This window comes from Oncorhynchus masou, chromosome 3 (assembly GCF_036934945.1).
Source record: "Oncorhynchus masou masou isolate Uvic2021 chromosome 3, UVic_Omas_1.1, whole genome shotgun sequence".
Classification (NCBI taxonomy): Eukaryota; Metazoa; Chordata; class Actinopteri; order Salmoniformes; family Salmonidae; genus Oncorhynchus; species Oncorhynchus masou.
Window position 1 is genome coordinate 1,756,394 of NC_088214.1, and position 19,600 is coordinate 1,775,993.

General features: G+C 42.1%; 2 protein-coding genes and 1 non-coding gene across 3 annotated transcripts; all 3 read left to right on the forward strand.

Moving 5' to 3' along the window:
- The first annotated feature begins 297 nt into the window (after nucleotides 1–297).
- Nucleotides 298–5,587, forward strand: rps8a (ribosomal protein S8a). The gene is made up of 6 exons (XM_064928980.1): nucleotides 298–384; nucleotides 1,192–1,298; nucleotides 1,565–1,664; nucleotides 2,239–2,414; nucleotides 4,561–4,690; nucleotides 5,311–5,587. Exons 1-6 carry the CDS (start codon nucleotides 381–383, stop codon nucleotides 5,418–5,420), a joined length of 627 nt encoding a protein of 208 aa, XP_064785052.1. The 5' UTR covers nucleotides 298–380; the 3' UTR covers nucleotides 5,421–5,587.
- LOC135519039 (small nucleolar RNA SNORD46) lies at nucleotides 1,367–1,473 on the forward strand. Its single transcript, XR_010452253.1, has one exon. It is a non-coding gene; the product is annotated as a small nucleolar RNA SNORD46 (small nucleolar RNA).
- Nucleotides 5,588–12,374: 6,787 nt separating the features above from the next.
- On the forward strand, nucleotides 12,375–19,513 carry acadm (acyl-CoA dehydrogenase medium chain). The gene is made up of 11 exons (XM_064928990.1): nucleotides 12,375–12,481; nucleotides 13,155–13,260; nucleotides 13,750–13,847; nucleotides 14,000–14,170; nucleotides 14,570–14,650; nucleotides 16,190–16,320; nucleotides 16,513–16,621; nucleotides 17,095–17,235; nucleotides 17,496–17,591; nucleotides 18,096–18,344; nucleotides 18,865–19,513. Exons 1-11 carry the CDS (start codon nucleotides 12,467–12,469, stop codon nucleotides 18,934–18,936), a joined length of 1,269 nt encoding a protein of 422 aa, XP_064785062.1. The 5' UTR covers nucleotides 12,375–12,466; the 3' UTR covers nucleotides 18,937–19,513.
- Nucleotides 19,514–19,600: the final 87 nt, after the last annotated feature.

Below are 19,600 nucleotides of genomic sequence, written 5' to 3' on the forward strand. Positions count from 1 at the left end.
TCTCACCCCCCCCCTTAAATGATTTAGATGCACTATTGTAAAGTGGCTGTTCCACTGATGTCAGAAGGTGAATTCACCAATTTGTAAGTCGCTCTGGATAAGAGCGTCTGCTAAATGACTTAAATGTAAATGTAGTCAAAATTAACTCTGGATTGAGGCTTTTCCAAGGTTTTGACTGGTACTCGAAGTATAAATCTCTGCAGTAATAGTTTTGGGGCTTTCTAGTTTATCCTGGGTGGTGCACACACACGGATGGCGGCAGTCAACGTTTCAGTTTGCTCTCATGGATTTCTAGAGTTATCGTACAGTCTCGCGATATCTGACACCTTCAAACTTCCCCATGAACCTTTGCGTGTTCTCTTTCCAGCCGGCGCCTGAGAATGGGTACGTGTTTTCATCCTCCGGTCGCTGAGAGAATCCTTGTCCATCACTTGTTTTACATCAGGAATATAACTATAATGGTTTGGCAGATTACTTTTTATTTGAATATCTTACTGGAATGTTGTTGAATTGCACTAATATCACCATAGATTATTGTTTTTCACTGAATTATTGTAAAAGGATGTCATGTTACAAGATGGCTGCTCTCATGGGCTAGTCTAGCTGACTTGCAAGTGAGCAGTTGCAGATAGTTCTCAAATTGCACTGTCGCTTGTTTTAGTACTTACCTAGTTTGTACCTTAAATCTAATACACATTGCTGTGTTGCCTTGTTTTGGTAGACATTTTGCTGCCAAGTCTTCCTCGTTAGCTTGGGATTTTAGTTGTAAGCTAGCGATAGGCCTCTGGATAAGTATATATTTTTAAACACTCAATTTAGTACCTCTTCTACTTAATCTATATCGACTAAATCTTTGCATGCTTACAAATAAATGTGTATCTACAGGACTATGTTCAGTGATTTAATGCGATAACGTTACTCTTAGTACTGTGCTGATGTTGGGCAATAGCTACTCAGAATCACGCTAGCTTAGGCTAACGTGCTAGCGGTACCTAGGTAGTGGTTCACTCTATTCGGAGAAGCTTTGTGTTTGAGTGAATATGATGACAATTAGGTTTCCGAGATTATTGTGCGGATAACCACCTTGGAGAACTGACACTCGCAAGCACAATGGCTTCCTTTGGCTTTAGTCTTTTTTTGTTGTTGCAGAGTAAGCATCTTTCTCACTAGTGTCATGTTTCTGTGGCCCAGGTATCTCTAGGGACAACTGGCATAAACGCCGCAAGACCGGCGGCAAACGCAAACCCTACCACAAGAAGAGGAAGTATGAACTGGGTCGCCCCCCTGCAAACACAAAGGTGAAGACGCTGACCACGTGTATCGGTATTGTGGACAGTAGCTAGTAAAATGAGGTTTGATTGTTTGTGGTGTGGATGATTACAAATTGACCATAGGTAGGTCTGTTTTGACCGTTTTGGTTGAAGTTTTAGGACCTACCAATGACCCGGACTGTCATAGTTACACTGACACACCTATGCCAAACAATGGGGCACAAGTGGCCACCAGGTATCCCTATACATAATGCATTCACTCATGATTTTGTTGGTTTCCACTTCTCTTCTAGATTGGACCTCGCCGTATTCACACGGTGAGGACCCGCGGCGGCAACAAGAAGTACCGCGCTCTGAGGGTCGACGTGGGCAACTTCTCCTGGGGCTCTGAGTGTAAGTTTCCATACGGTTGTTCTGCAGGATGTCTGCTGGACACACTAGTTAAATCTGTAAGGGTGTCGTGAGTCTTTCCATGACGATATTCATGTCCAGTTCTGCTACTGAATGTTTGTGTCTCTGAGAAAGACAAACGCTAAATTCACTCGTGAAACGCAATGTGTTTTGAGAGCTCCAATTAATTTCACTTGATTTACCACCTACATGTGTGCATTTGGGCATAATGCTACTTTTGAAATGTAAACATAACATGTAACAATTTCCAATATTTTACTGAGGAACAATAAACAGTCAATTGAAATTAATTAATTAGGCCCTAATCGATCGATTTCACAACAGGGGATACAACCTTAAAGGTTGGGGCGAGGATGGTACAGATTATTTTTCAGTTCATGAAATATGACCAGCACGTTGCGTTTGTAAATTTTGCCATTTTAAAGCTACTTTAAAACGCTCATGTGCTTGTTTATTTCTACAGACTGTGCTTGAAACCTTGTTTCATCACTCCAGTAATATTACCACTACACACAGGTGGGAATGTTGATATTGATGCGGTCTGTTCATTTTGCAGGCTGCACTCGTAAGACCAGGCTCATTGATGTGGTGTACAACGCCTCCAACAACGAGTTGGTGAGGACCAAGACCTTGGTGAAGAACTGCATCGTTCTCGTCGACAGCCTGCCTTACAGGCAGTGGTATGAGGCCCACTTTGCCACTCCTCTGGGACGCAAGAAGGGAGCCAAGCTGGTACGTACAAGTCCCAAGTGGCTCCTGTGTAGTGCACCGGTTTTGAATTGAACAAAGATGTACAACTGCCACATGTGAAGTGTTGGTTCCATGTTTTAACCTCTGTAGGGTAGGTGAGACGCTAACGTCCCACCAGGCCAACATCCGGTGACACTGCAAAGAGCTAACATTCTAAATACACCCTTTGTTGTCGTAAACATTCTTGTAAATACATGTATCTTACATCGTTTAAAAGATGAACGTCTTATTAATCCAGCCGCTGTGTCAGATTTCAAAAAGCCGTTACTGTGAAAGCCGAACGTGCTATTTTCTGAGGACGGCTCCCAGCACACACGTATTACTAGCATTTTTCCAACCAAGCATTAGCGTCACAAAAGTCAGAAATAGCAATAAAATAAATCTCGTACCTTTGTAGATCTTCCTCTGGTGGCAATGCCAAGTGTCCTAACTACACAGTGGATTTTTCTTTTTGTTTGAAAAAATCAATTTTTATAGCCTAACACGAAACATTTGTAAACCGCTGCGTCGTGATTTCTGTCTCATTCAACTTGGGCGAAGCGTTCGCGTAATTACACAAAAACAAAAGTTTAACCAGTCAGGTTTCATTGCAATCCTCTGGTTGTTACACCGCCATACTTGATGGTTCTTTTCCCGGGACGTATTGACCGAAACAAACCAATATGAAGTCACAAGGGTCTTCACAATATTGTAAATGTGTAAATAGTTACACGTGCTTGTTGGGGGGGGGGGGGGTAGATTAGTTAGTTAGATTAGGGTTTTTCTTTCGGTGGAAATTGAGAAGTTACTGAGCTAAAATAAGACACCTTCCCTCAATTTTGTACACAATCCTTTACATCCCTGTTAGTGAGCATTTCTCATTTACCAAGATCTGACACCTGCCAGGTGTGGAATATCAAGAAGCTTTGAGCTGGGGACAGTAAGGGTTCTCTAAAATGTGCAGCTCTGTCAACACAACGCCAGACGTTTCCAGCTGAGGGAGGGTGCAATTAGCCTGCTGACTGCAAGAATGTCCACCAGGGCATTTAATGTTCATTTCTCTATCATACGGGGTTTCAGTGTGTAAATGCTCACCTTCAACGGCAACTGGCATCATGTGCTCTCTACGGCTGAATCCCAGTTTCAACTGTACCGGGCCGAGATTGTATTGTCGTGTGGGTGAGCGCTTTGCTGCTGTCGCCGTTGTGAATAGAGTTCCCCATGGTGGGGTTATGGTATGGGCTGGCATAAGCTACAGACACAATTGCATTTTATCGGCCGCGATTTGAATACACAGATACCGTGACAGGCCCTCGAGGCCGGTTGTCGTGCCATTCGTCCGCCACCATCACCTCCGACATGTCACCCATTGAGCATGTTTGGGATGCTCTGGGTTGACTTGTACTACGTGTTCCAGTTCCCGCCAATATCCAGCAACTTCACATAGCCATTGGAGTGGGAAAACATTCCACAGGCCACAATCAACAGCCTGATCAACTCTGAAGGAGATGTGTCGTGCTGCATCAGGAAAATGGTCACGCCAGATACTGACTGGTTCTGATCCACACCCTGCCTTTTTATTAAGGTATCTGTGACCAACAGATGCATATCTGTATTCCCAGTCATGTGAAATCCATAGATCAGGACCTCATGAATTTATTTCAATTGACTGGTTTCCTTATGTACTGTCTTCTTAGTAAAAATGGATGTTCCGTTTCTATATTGTGTAGAACAGTTGACAGCTTGCTGTTGTCCCAAATGGCACGACCTAATTCCTAAAATGTGTTGCTTTTGGCCACAGCGCCTGCCGGTATCTACTGCAACCTGTCGACAGAAGCCTTAATGTAGAGTACTACTTTCACTAACAGACACGAGCGGATAGCTGAGTCCCAAAGCCACTACACTATTCCCTGGATAGTTGTTTTGTTAAACATTGTCAATGTGTTTATAATCTCTGGTCTTTTGGTGGAGATGCCGTTGTCCATTTCTGCTACTGAATGACTTTGGGTTTTATTACCAGAACTGAGTGAAACTAAATATACTGGAGATTTAATTTTGTTGACAAATTGTGTTGTTAGCAGGCCGGGGGTCAAGTGTTCCACTGGTGCCTGTCATTAATCGCCTAACCGCTTTATTTCCTGTTTTTTAGACTCCCGAGGAGGAAGAGGTGATCAACAAGAAGAGGTCGAAGAAGATTCAGAAGAAGTTTGACGAGCGCAAGAAGAACTGCAAGATCAGCCCTCTCCTGGAGGAACAGTTCATGCAGGGGAAACTCCTCGGTGAGTCTCTGACCTCTTCTACTGTGCTGATTTTAAAGGTCAAGGGTGACTTGTATCAGCGCCCCTTGTCTGAAATGCTTGATGCATATACTCCAGGTACTAGTTATTGTGGTTTTCATCCGGGTACTCAGGGCGTATGCAGGCTTAGTTTCTCAAGACTCGTGGGAGGGAATCTAATAATAATAATGCTTTTTAGTCTTGGTCAGAAATGTCTGAATCGTTCCTCCCCAGCACTAACACCTTATTGACCATCAGCTGAGTTGTGTGGTGCTGGGCTTGTAACAAACAGATGTGAGGGACACTGCATTACAATGTGATGGTCAATTTATTCATGACATCTTTTTATTTTTTTTATTTTACCCTTATTTTACTTGGCAAGTCAGTGACGGCCTAGGAACAGTGGGCTAACTGCCTGTTCAGGGGCAGAACGACAGATTTGTACCATGTCAGCTCGGGGATTTGAACTTGCAACCTTCCGGTTACTAGTCCAACGCTCTAACCACTAGGCTACTCTGCTGCCCCAGCGACAAAATCCTATGTCAATTTTCTGATGGGACTTATAACTTCTAATTGGTGTTCTTCTCTGACTTGGTAATAATTGTTCTCTCTCTCTCTCCCAGCCTGCATTGCCTCCAAGCCCGGCCAGTGCGGCAGGGTGGATGGCTACATTTTGGAGGGCAAGGAGCTGGAGTTTTACCTGAGGAAGATCAAGGCCAAGAAGGGCAAATAGATCCGCTGTTTAATACCATGTCAATAAAAACACAAAAGTCCCACAAGATTCAAGGTCTTTTCTTTTTTAGATGTATCTACTCAACCTTGCACCCGGACAGGACATGTTGAATGTGCCGGCATTGCCCAATTCACTCTCCCACCTGTCAATAAAACATTCCGTCCACACTGCATGTCAACGGGTGTGTCTGTATCCAGTCGCTGAAATAGAACTTAGAACTATTTGAGATGTTTTGATGTGCTGCAAGTCCCGCCTCAACCATCTACTCGTGTTTTAAGAGACATTCAACCCCTGGTGGTTATTTGATAGAAAGGATGATCCATCTCCTCAGTAGTCTATCTGGATTAACAATACATATGCCAAGAGCATCATTTTTAAGGTCATGAATTTAATGTTTTCACTGCTGTATTTTATGCTACATCTATGCTTAGGCCTGTGGAAAAACAAAAATAAATGCTTCATTTAAAGTTCTGGATTCATGAGCTGAAATAAAATATCCCAGACATTTTTCATAAGCACAAAAATCTTACCTCAAATGTTGTTCGCTAATTTGTTTACTTTGCTGTTCGTACGCATTTCGCCAAGTTCAACCCTCCAGACGGGTATCAAGAAGCTGATCAACACGTGTTTAGGTGGTGTGAAATGCTTGTTCTCGGCTCTGACAATGCAGTAATATCTAACAGTACACATTTAAAGGGATGGTATTAAGAATGTAGAAGTTTTTGGGTAAATTGTGGCAGATGAAGATATGAGTTGAGTAATACAAAATGTGAACATTGGTGGCCAGTGATTACAAGTTTTTAACAGTGATGGCCTTGAGATGGAAGCCGTTTCTCAGTCTTGGTCCCGGCTTTGATGCACCTGTACTGACCTCGCCTGGGTTTTAGGTGCGAAGTCTCATTTCTACAGCCTCCTGAGGTTGAGGCGCTGTTGCGCCTTCACTACACACTGGGTGGACTTTCAGTTTGTCTGGAATGTGTACTCAGAGGAACTTGAAGCTTTCCACCTCGGTTGTGGTCCCGTCAACAGGGGGGGGTGCACCTTGTACTGGGGGCAAAATGGCACTTAAGTTGCAGTTTTGTCACAACGCAAGGCCACGGCTGTCCCAAGTTTTGCGGGGGAGCATGCAATTCACATGCTGACTGCAGTGATGTCCACAAGTGCTGTTAGCTGTGAATTCTGTGAATGTTCATTTTTCTACCATAAGCAGGCTCCCAAACGTTTTAGCTTTTTGGCAGTACATCCAACCGGCCTCGCAACCACAGCACGTGTATGGCGTCTGTGGGCGAGCGGTTTGCTGATGTGAACGGTGTGCCCCATGGTGGAGTTATGGTATGGGCAGGCAGGCATAAACTACGGACAACGATGCTATGGTCATTGTAGCATGATAATGCATGGCTCCATGTTGCAGGGATCTGTACACAATTCCTGGAAGCTGAAAAATGTCCCAGTTCGAACATACTCAGCCAGACGTCACCCATTTGACAGGGTTGGGTAAATTACTTTATAAATGTAATCTGTTACTTTACCTATCAGATTGTAATCAGTTACTTTTAGACACACACACACACCCCTCCCAAAACTGTAATGTAATCTGATTACATTCTGTTACTTTTAGATTACTTTCCCCTGAAGAGGCATTAGAAGAAGACAAAAATGTATGTTGCCAATTGAATTACATTTTGTTTTGAAGCTTTATTTAACTTGGCAAGTTGGCAAAAAGTTAAGAACTTTTTCCAATGGCGGCCGAGGAACAATGGATTAACTGCCTTGTTCAGGGGCAGAACGACAGATTTTAATTTCGTCAGCTCGGGGGTTTGGTCTTGCAACCTTTCGGTTACTAGTTCAACACTCAACACTAGGCTACCTGCCGCCAATGTTAAAGTTTACATAGCATGGCCATCCAACATATGGATGTTACATTTTACTTTATGGGTTGGTTATTTCGGCGTCTTCTAGCCCATCGCTTTCTACTACATATAATAAAAAATACGATTCAATTATATCCTTATGTTAAAAACCAAAGTCTATCCGAATTACAATAAATGTTATACCCATTGATCTTCAAGAATAGGATTTATAGAAGTATAGATTAGCCAAATTGTTTTACCTGATCATAACCCCGAAACTAAGGTCTTATTGTGGAGTCAATCACCACCTTCCGGAGACACCTGAAACCCCACTTCTTCAAGGAATACCTAGGATAGGATAAAGTAATCCTTCTCACCCCCCCCCCCTTAAATGATTTAGATGCACTATTGTAAAGTGGCTGTTCCACTGGATGTCATAAGGTGAATTCACCAATTTGTAAGTTGCTCTGGATAAGAGCGTCTGCCAAATGACGTAAATGTAATTGTTGTTGTCATGGAGGACTGATTGGGCTCAATGAGTTGAAAGATAACTGCTGCGCTCATGGAATGGCTTTGAACACAACTGAAAAGTGCTGTTTACATGTGAAAAATGAATGCTTTTTGTTGGTGACACTTTATCTTGATAATATGCAGCTGTTTAAAGAGCAAATCCAAAGATGAAACAATAACAAAATGGCAAACTCTGTTTTGATAAAAAGCTGAGGGATGGCCCTGGAGAAAGTTAACCATTCTCAGATTAATAGACAGAGCAATGGATGCAAGGACTGGTCATCCATGATATCAACAGTATAGTTTTAACCATGTTAAGAGCCTTTACAGTGTTTGTTTACATTTACAATGTTTACCAACATTGGAGAAAAACACCTTTATATTTTGGGTTCTCTCAGAGTTTGACAGTTGAACTAAGATCATGAGGCATTTATAAATTATATTCTTCAAGAATAAATGGATACACAGTACCAGTCAAAAGTTTGGACACACCTACTCATTCCAGGGTTTTCCTTTGTTACAGACATCAAAACTATGAAATAACACATGGAATCATGTGGTAACCAAAAAAGTCTATATTATATTTTATTTTATTCAAAGTAGCCACCCTTTGCCTTGATGACAGCTTTCCACTGGTCTAATCTCCATTACTCGTGTTTCTTGGCCCAAGCAAGTCTCTTCTTCTTATTGGTGTCCTTTAGTAGTGGTTTCTTTGCAGCAATTTGACCATGAAGGCCTGATTCACTCAGTCTCCTCTGAACAGTTGATGTTGAGATGTGTCTGTTACTTGAACGCTGTGAAGCATTTATTTGGGCTGCGATTTCTGAGGCTGGTATCTCTAATGAACTTATCCTCTGCAGCAGAGGTAACTCTGGGTCTTCTATTCCTGTGGCGGTCCTCATGAGAGCCAGGTAACTCTAATGAACTTATCCTCTGTAGCAGAGATAACTCCGGGTCTTCCTTTCCTGTGGCGGTCCTCATGAGAAACCAGTGTCATCATAATGCTTGATTTTTTTTTTCGAATGCACTTGAAGAAACGTTGAAAGTTCTTGAAATGTTCCGGATTGACTGACCTTCATGTCTTAAAGAAATTATGGACTGTCATTTCTCTGCTTATTTGAGCTGTTCTTGCCATAATATGGACTTGGTCTTTTACCAAATAGGGCTATCTTCTGTATACCACCCCTACCTCGTCACAACACAAATGATTGACTCAAACGCATGAAGAAGGAAAGAAATTACTCAAATTAACTTTTGACAGGGCACATCTGTTAATTGAAATGCCTTCCAGGTGACTACCTCAAGAATCTGGTTGAGAGAATGCCAAGAGTGTTCAAAGCTGTCATCAAGGCAAAGGGTAGCTACTTCGAATAATCTCAAATATAAAATATATTTGGATTTGTTTAATGCTTTTTTGGTTACTACATGATTCCATATGTGTTATTTCATAGTTTTGATTCTATGTAGTAAAATAAAATAAAACCCTGGAATGAGTAGTTGTGTCCAAACTTTTGACTGGTACTGTAAATATACTTTTTAAGTCCAAAAATTGATGTAGCAACTACAGATAGACTTAAAGGGGCAATCAGAAGTGTGTGAGTTTTAGCTTGTGTCCATTAGTCCTATGGATTATTTTATCAGCATGAATTAGACTATGAATTAGATGAGCAATAAAGGCCCCACTTTTATTCCATAGGCTGGGATTCGCACTATGCAGCTGTTGCGATCCATCAAACCCATTTGGCGTGTCGTCATAGTGGTCTCTGATTGGTGGTCATGATTTGATGTGTCATCATAGTGGTCTCTGAGTGGTGGTCATCATTTGATGTGTCATCATAGTGGTCTCTGATTGGTGGTCATCATAGTGGTCTCTGATTGGTGGTCATCATTTGGTGTGTCATCATGGTGGTCATCATTTGATGTGTCATCATAGTGGTCTCTGATTGGTGGTCATCATTTGATGTGTCATCATAGTGGTCTCTGATTGGTGGTCAGACTCGCTCAGGTGGAACAAACTTAAACCTGCGCCTTTTGTCAATACTGAATTGAATATCATTGAGAAAACAGAGGTGTCAAATAATATTTTCACAAACATCGTTTCAGAATTTAAATGTAATCATCTAGCTTTTCTAAAGTAATCTGTAATCCGATTACAATATTTTTGCTGGTAACGTAACGGATTACAGTTAACAGTTTTTTGTAATCCCTTACATGTCACAGATTACATGCAATCCGTTACGCCCCAATCCTGCCCCTTGAGCATGTTTGGGATGCTCTGGATCTATGTGTACGACAGCGTGTTCCAGTTCCTGCCAATATCCAGTAACTTCGCACAGCCATTGAAGAGGAGTGATGGGCCGTTGTCAGATGGCAGCCAACTGGTGAAGGGAATAAGTGGGGAAAAGTGACATCCTCAAACTTCTTATAACAAACTGCTTGTGATACTCAAATTCTAACGACTGCTATTTAGGAAAAGTCAAGGATGGGGGACATGACATTGATAATGGCAGAGCAGCATTACATATTCTTAGATTTATCTGGATTCCTTACATATTTATTTGGTTCGCGTCTAGAGTTTAAATTATTTAAGCTGACTGCCCCGACTCGGGTTGCTGGAGAAAATAGGTCTATACTTTTTTGAACTATAACAATATTCAATGGGTAAAAACAGGCCAAAATATAGAAAATGTGTTTTAAGCTATCAACTCCAAACCAATGTTGATGTTCAGACGATCTCAAATTAGGTTGCTTGAGAATGTGATTGCTTTTCTTTACTTTAAATGAGCTACAAATGCATTTGAATGGCAACAATAGTGCCATAGACATTGGGGACATTTTGAAATGCATATCCATGCAACACCATTTTCTTCAGGAAATGCACTTTTCTAAACTAAACAAAAATATAATATAAGGAAATCAGTCAATTGAAATAAATACATGAGGCCCTAATCTATGGATTTCACATGACTGGGAATACAGGTATGCATCTGTTGGTCACAGATACTGTACCTTAAAAAAATATTTTGTCACTATATTTTTGTGCAATCAAATTGCCATCGATAAAATTAAATTGTGTTTGTTGTCTGTATGTTATGTCTGCCCATACCGTAAACTCATTGACATCACGGGGCAAACAGCTTGCCTACATGACTTCATACACGTGGTCTGCGGTTGTGAGGCCAGTTGGATGTACTGCCAAATTCTCAAACACCACGTTGGAGGCGGCTTATGGTAGAGAAAGGAACATTAAATTATCTGGCAACAGCTCTGGTGGACATTCCTTCAGTAAACATGCCAATTGCGCAATCCTTCAAAACTTGAGACATCTGTTGCATTGTGTTTTTAGTGGCATTTTATTGTCCCCAGCACAAGCACTGTGTATTGATCATGCTATTTAATGAGCTTGATATGCAACACCTGTCAGGTGGATAGATTATCTTGTCAAAGGAGCAATGCTCACTAACATTTGAGAGAAGCTTTTTTGTGTGCATGGAAAATGTCTGCAATCTTTTATTTCAACTCATGAAACATGGGACCATGGGACCAACATTTTACATGTTGCGTTTCTATTATTGTTCAGTGTAGTTTGTACGAGGAATGGTGGCTGAGGACACACTGCATCGACCTCTGCTCTGATAGCCATGAGGCTCAGAGAACATCACACAACCATTAATCAGGCTGTGTGACGTACTGTATATATTGTACAACCTGTCGTTTTCCATTCCGTGCAAGGTGTAACTTTCCGTGAAACTGTATTTTCCCACTTGGATCTTGACCTTGTTGTATAATTAGGACAGGACAAGAGCTTATCTTGTCTATATTATAACTACCCTTGCCATCATCACATTCCTGACTTATCCAACATGATACATATAGGTTATAAAATATCTCTAAGGAAAATATATTATTTTAAGATTACGTTATATAGGTGTATTTAATATAATTCACTAATTTGTTCACAATCAAATAACATCATTATTGTCCTTACACAAACTATGGTTAGTATATACAAATGTAAATTATTGAATACAGCATTTAATTTAATTATTTTGAATGATTTATTTTGTAAAATGAGAATATTGTGTTTTATTGTAATGGATATCGGCACAGAGGAAAAGACGAAGCAAGAGGGTTTACTCCGCCTAAAATCTGTTCACGAAAATAAAACCCTGAAGTGAGGAATTTTTATATGGAAGTCAATAAGCACGTTTCCATCCACAATTTTTTATGCAGTAAAGTCATACAATATATTTTTAAAAATCACGACAGCTGTGATTAGAAACAGGACGTTCCGGCACAATTGTACGAATGCCGACAGATAATTTATTTTCTTTATGCAGATTTTAGAATATTCGCATGAAAAAAAGTCGCCAATTGGATGGAAACCCAGCTAATGAAAACGTTTCGAATTTGGTCAACAACAAATTGCTTATTTTCTTATTGGCTAGAATGGTCCTCAGAGACATATTTATAAATATCGGTCACTCGTCTATCTTGCCAATATTATCGAAGGTCTTTGTCTTTGGTAAGAAACTAGGTGAAAAGTCATCTCCCGACTGACATATAACATCATGTGACAGAACCCGCAGCCCTGATTGGATGAAACATGTATTTTTCTGGTAGGACGAACGAGACTTGTGTACTCAAGGATTTTACGACACGGGCGTCTGTAGTGCAACAATAGCTATGCTTTTCAACAAGGTAAATTACAGCTAATAAACAAATAACTGACATGCTTTAACAGTTAATTAAGTTGTCTTTAAGCTTTGTGTAGTTCCTAGTTGACAGGTTTCTCGAGAAATCGAGATCTTTTCACATTTGACAGTTGTATTACTAGCCGAGAAAAGGCAGCAAGCATTAAGTTAGCTAATTAGCTATAACGCCTAACGTCAGTGTGAAAAGCATTGGTTCCTTTCTGCGCCACATGTACATGCTAGCTTTCTTATAGATTATAGCTTTGCCGTTTGTTGTGAAAACGTGTTGTAAACTAGCTAGTAGACGTGACGCATCTAACCCCATATTCAAACCATTTCAATCAACCTCTTGGTGTTGTCAATTGTTGACGTTTAAAGTTCTGACATTATTGTACACCTTCTAACTACTGTAGACCAGAAGTAAAGATCCCTCTAAAACCCACTAGAAATAGTAACATTTGACGTACCTATAGTACTATGCATGTATTCATTAGCTAGTGGGATGAGGTCTCTTTTTGTGTCCCAAATGGCACCCTATTACCTATGGGCCCAGTAGTGCACTACATGGGGAATAAGGTGCCATTTGGCACGTAATCACTGTGTCGCCTTGGCCCTTGCACAGCCATAAGGTTATAGTAGTTGTTGATTTGTTCTATGCCCTCGCCCCATCTCTCCTCAAGGCTCTGAGAGGGGGCGTGCAGTCTGTCCTGCGGCTCCAGAGTACCAATGCTGCAGCCGTGGCCGCTACCAGCTCTCAGAATGCTCCGTCAACAGGGTTCTGCTTTGGTGAGTACAGGACAGGGCTCTCTGCGAGCAGCTGCTGGGACAGGGCTCTCTGCGAGCAGCTGCTGGGACAGGGCTCTCTGCGAGCAGCTGCTGGGACAGGGCTCTCTGCGAGCAGCTGCTGGGACAGGGCTCTCTGCGAGCAGCTGCTGGGACAGGGCTCTCTGCGAGCAGCTGCTGGGACAGGGCTCTCTGCGAGCAGCTGCTGGGACAGGGCTCTCTGCGAGCAGCTGCTGGGACAGGGCTCTCTGCGAGCAGCTGCTGGGACAGGGCTCTCTGCGAGCAGCTGCTGGGACAGGGCTCTCTGCGAGCAGCTGCTGGGACAGGGCTCTCTGCGAGCAGCTGCTGGGACAGGGCTCTCTGCGAGCAGCTGCTGGGACAGGGCTCTCTGCGAGCAGCTGCTGGGACAGTGTCAATGCATACCTGTGTATTTATAGACTTCCTGTCTCTCTCTCTCTCTCTCCCTCTCTCCCTCTGTCTGACTATCAACAGAGATGACAGACCAGCAGAAAGAGTTCCAGGAGCTAGCCAGGAAGTTTTCCCGGGAGGAGATTGTCCCTGTTGCAGCAGCCTACGACAGGAGTGGAGAAGTGAGTAGAAGACATCAATCTGGTGCTCTGGTCTTTCCCAGCCTGTTTGTATACCAAGCAGTGGCATGCTATCATTGGAACGGAGTAGCTGTCAGTCCAGCCAGCAGCTGCTTCGTATTGGACCACATACCCTAACCCTTTTTATCCCACAGTATCCTTTCCCCATCATCAAGAGAGCATGGGAGCTGGGCCTGATGAACTCTCACATTCCAGAGGACTGTGGTGGAATGGGTCTGGGCATATTTGACTCCTGCCTCATCACAGAAGAGCTGGCCTATGGTTGCACAGGAGTTCAGACTGCTATTGAAGCCAACTCTCTCGGTGTAAGTTCACATTGTCATTGAGCTGTAAAACTATAGAGTGGAAAAACCTAAGATTTGAATCAAGGTGGATTTTTTGTTGTTGTTGTTTTTACATGTATAATGGATACATGGCTAATTATGTCTTAAAATAATCCTGCTGTGAAATGGAGGTTCATAGTGGCAGTTGGCGTGAAATACTGTCATCTTGTAACCCTGGTTCATTCAGAGCTCTTCTTAGGCTGGTAAAGGTCAGACTTTCTACCAAATTCTGTTTTTTTTTCTAGAAATCCTGGTTGGCAGATTCCTAGATTTCCTGCTTATTCTGGAAAACCATTGGAATTGTGAGGAGAAAAACAAAGTGACTGTATTTTTGCAACCCTATACAGGCTGAAAGAGCTCTTCTGTTTCTCTTCCTCACAGCAAATGCCAGTGATCATAGCCGGTAATGATTTCCAGAAGAAGAAGTACCTGGGCAGAATGACAGAGGAACCTCTCATGTGTGTAAGTGTTCATATGAAATTTTAATTTGACCTTTATTTAACCAGGCAAGTCAGTTAAGAACAAATTCTTATTTTCAATGGTTTGATCTCGCAACCTTCCGGTTACTAGTCCAACGCTCTAACCACTAGGCTACCCTGCCGCCCCAAATACAAGAAAGAATTAGGGATGTGACAAGTGGGAAAACATTTATTCATTGTTTTTTGTTAAAATGATAAAAATATTTAAAAAATCCCAGTGAATTCACAATGCAGATATCCATATGGTTCTATTATGTTTGAGTCATGGTTAAGCATTGCAACTGTACTACTGCTACAGTACCTCGATACAATCTCGTGATGTTAGCATTTTACCAATTTGTCATTTAACTTCTCAAAAGTACAGCCATACAGTATTTCACTGTTGTCGCTTTGCCTTTCTCTGCCAGTTGTCCTACCGTGTTCAAAGACGTAGTGGTGGAGAGTCGACTCCCGTTTCTGAGTGTCAAGATTTGATTCAGTATTTGTGGAACGGAGGAAACTGATTGATTGTGTTTGTTTACGAGAACACAAACGCTCACAGGGGAGGGACACCGTATAGTAGGGCCAGGGTATCGCAATACTCGTCAGTATCGTGGCAAGGATACAAAACACGAAGCAGATTGAACTTCTTTATGAAAACAGCCTTGATGCTGGAAACACACATCATGATGATGTCATCCAGAGGAGAGATGTGGTAATTTTGCTTTACGTTTAAACAGCCATTAAAAAAAAAAAATGGTTTTCCGTTAAAACGATTCTAAAAAATTATCATAAAATTTCCACATGAATTTACAATGCAGAATAATTCTCTGATTAGGAATGTATGATCGCTAGGGACAGGCAATGAAGTTCTATCTACCAAATGTTATTTGTCACGTGCTGAATACAACAGTTACTTACAAGCCCTTAATTATTTACAACAATACAGTTTTTTAATTAAATAGCGTTAAGAAAACAAACTAAAGTAAAAAAAATAAAAAGTTTCACGATATTTACATAATAATAAGAAGGCTATATAAACTGGTACCGTGTCAATGTGCGGGTTAGTCCACGACCCTTTCCAGAGTCAGCTGCAGTAACATGGCAACAATAACTTTTCAGACTGTTTTAAGAAGTGCCGCATCTCTAGACGTACTTTTTCAGACAGTATATCTTCTCCGGCGTAAAACGTTGTATTTGTTCCCTGACAACAATAAACAATAGTTGATTAGTGTGTTGTTTCTGGTATTGTAGCGAGATGTATTTTTATTTCCACTAAACGTCTTGGTAAGTCACGCTATTCAACAAACTTTTTTTATTTTATTAGGAGAGAGTAGTTTGCCGCAGCAAGGTCCATATTATTTGGTTGCCATGTGATGGACGCTAGTCCTGCTTCAGAAGCTGTTCATCTCTCCAGAGAAGAGTTTTGTGTCTGCATTTAAAAAAGCTGTAGTGTAGCCTACACTAAGAGACAAACATGCCGAGGCGTCCATTACTTCTGAAAATATAGTATGATAAGAAAATGCTGTGTGTTGACTGACAGGCGTACGGTGTGACGGAGCCTGGCGCGGGCTCTGACGTGGCGGGCCTGAAGACGCGGGCGGAGAAGAAAGGAGACGAGTACGTTGTTAACGGTCAGAAGATGTGGATCACCAACGGAGGCAAAGCCAACTGGTGAGAGGAGAGGAGAAACACACCACCATTTTAAAGTGATTTGTCAATAAAGACAATCTTACGCCATGCTGAACACATTAATGCCCCTTTTGTGGAATGAAATGTTTTCTCTATAAAAAGATTAGGTTTGTCTTTTAGTTTATTCCCAAGGCAGCATGTGGTGTGATAAAACAATCTTCTTAATTCTCACAGGTATTTCCTGCTGGCCCGTACTGATGCTGACCCTAAGTGTCCAACCAGCAAGGCTTTCACAGGCTTCATCGTTGACGCGGATTCACCTGGTATACTAGTCGGCAGGAAGGTAAGGATCTAGTGTCTCAATGACCGATCAGTTATATCACTCTGTCACCACCATGCTTCGATCAACAATTCTACATAGTAGTGACTGGATCTATTCTTTTTGTTTTTTGCGTAGACATGCCCAATTATTTAGCTTGCTAGAACTTATGAAATTACTTGTGTATGCTGCAAACTGTAGAGGATCTGAGATTGGTGTCTGGACATGTTACTATAGTAACCTATAATATTGATGTGTGTAGGAGTTGAACATGTTACTTGTATTTTATTTAACTAGGCAAGTCGGTTAAGAACAAATTCTTATTTACAATGACTGCCTAGGAACAGTAGGTTAACTGCCTTGTTCAGGGGCAGAATGACAGATTTTTACCTTAGCAGCTCGGGGATTTGATCTAGCAACCTTTTGGTTACTAGTCCAACGCTCTAACCACTAGGTTACCATAGTAACCTATAATATTGCTGTGTGTCTGTGTGTAGGAGTTGAACATGGGTCAGCGGTGTTCAGACACCAGAGGAATCACCTTTGAGGACGTCCGGATACCCAAGGAGAACGTTCTGATTGGAGAGGGAGCTGGCTTCAAGATTGCCATGGGAGCCTTCGACAAGACCAGACCACCAGTGAGTCATGGTTTCCTAGACAACATGGCGGGCTGCATGTTTGACACCACTGCCGTTAGGTTTGCAAAATGTCCGATAACCATCCCAAGGTTTTCCAGAAATCCTGGCCAAAGGATTCCAGGGTTTCATGCTTATTCCTACCTGATTCCACAATAATTTCCCCCGCTAAAAACCTGGGAATTGTGGGAAATTTACCAGAATTTTGCAAACCTACCTGCTATATTATGAGTTAGTGACGAGACTTCCTCCTGTGCATCCAGGTGGCAGCAGGCGCTACAGGTCTGGCTCAGAGAGCTCTGGATGAAGCCACTGGCTACGCTCTGGAGAGGAAGACCTTCGGGAAACTCATCGCTGAGGTTCATCACTTTGTTTCACACTTCCACGTTAGAAATGAACGAAGCCACGTCAGTATTAGGGTATTAGAATGTTGCCTTGGTGATAGTTGAAGAGATTCTGCCTCAGCAAGAACTCATCAACGATTTGAAAGTGCTTTGTAGTCCAGGTGTATTCTTCATCTTAGTCTGGGGAAACTGGCCCTAGTGCTCTAAGGTTTGACCTTTGACCTCATACCATTGATAATGCAGTCTCCATTGAAAGTTCCTTTTTTGTCATGACCTCATACCATTGATAATGCAGTCTCCATTGAAAGTTCCTTTTTTGTCAGGAGTAGACTTCATCTTAGTCTGGGGAAACTGGCAACAGGGCCATGTTGACTTCATAGCCGCCATGATCCTTTATTTATTTATACATATCAGAGGTTTATTCTCCATGGCATATCTGTCTGAAAGTTCCACAACGTTGCGTCCTACTGAACACATCTCAGTACCTTGAGGTTTGACAACCCCCCCCTCTCCCCACAGCACCAGGCGGTGTCGTTCCTGTTGGCTGAGATGGCCATGAAGGTGGAGCTGGCCAGGATGGGCTGGCAGAGGTCAGCTTGGGAGGTTGACAACGGGAGGAGGAACACCTACTACGCCTCCATCGCTAAGGCATTCGCCGGAGACATTGCCAACCAGGTGGCCAGCGACGCCGTGCAGGTGTTTGGAGGAAACGGCTTCAACTCTGAATACCCTGTAGAGAAACTGATGAGGGATGCCAAGATCTACCAGGTGAGGGTGCAGTTCTACCTCATCAACTGTTTTTAAAATTCTGTTTAGAATACCGAACGACCAATCAGTAGCCTGTACCACTATTGTTGTATGCATAAGAGTTATCTGACCAGGGCCTGTATGCAAAATGCATCCGAGTGCTAGAACTCGGTTTCCCTTTTTAGCTCATAAGCAGTAAGACTATATGGATGGAAGGGACCTGATCCTAGATCAGCACTCTCACTTTTTGAGACGCTTTGTGAATTGGAGACCTGGATGAACTTGGGGTCCTTAGCTGTACACTACTTCCGGGGTTGTGTTCAGAGGTACATTACCACGTGAATGAATTTAACCAATAGTTTTTGGTTTCCGTTACAAAATGTTTAGCGACGTTGTGCCTCACTGAACACTTCCCTAGTCCGGTCAACTGGCTAGGGAAAAACTCCTGGCTTTTAATGCATGGAAAACTGATATAAATTGGAGGGGGGGGGGCAGATTAGACTTCATTGGAGACATTTTATGTCTGCTTGTTTAATTCCAGATCTATGAAGGCACAGCCCAGATCCAGAGGCTAATCATCTCCCGTGAACACTTCGGCAGGTTCAAGAAATGAGCTCCCAACACCTGTCAAGTCACTAGTCCCGCCCTCTCTGAATGAACATCTGTCGTCTTCCTTCTCGGTTCTGTTCTAACTACTTGTTGGTTTTTTTTAATAGTCATGATCAAAACGTGTTGGGTGGGCAGCATGGCTGCGGTACCCCCTGAAAATATATATATGAATTTAAAATGGGATTATTCGGGTGGCGCTATTGTCCCAGACATGCTAAATCATATGTATGTCAATGTATTTTGAGTGAATCAGATATGGCACACTATGCTTTCTATATAGTTCCCTACTTTTGACCAGAGCCTATGGTTAAAAGTAGTGCACTGCATAGGGAATAGAGTCAATTTCAGGCACTGAGTGTGGAAGTGTGGAATGTAGAACAGAATGTGGCCTTCTGTCATCACAACACACCACATGCCTTGTTGCCCTTTGGTTTCAACATTCAACTGTAGCTGGAATGTTTTAAATGTGTGAAGAATGGAACTTGTGAAAATATAATTGATCAAATGAGTTGGCAACATAACCCATGTAAAACCTCAACTTTATCAGCACTTTGAACTGTAATAAACTGTATACTGATTCACTTGTATTGTAATTATTACTTTAGTCATTGTACATAAGACTATAATGAAGTAATGAACACCACACTCTGACGTTAGGCAGATAAGCG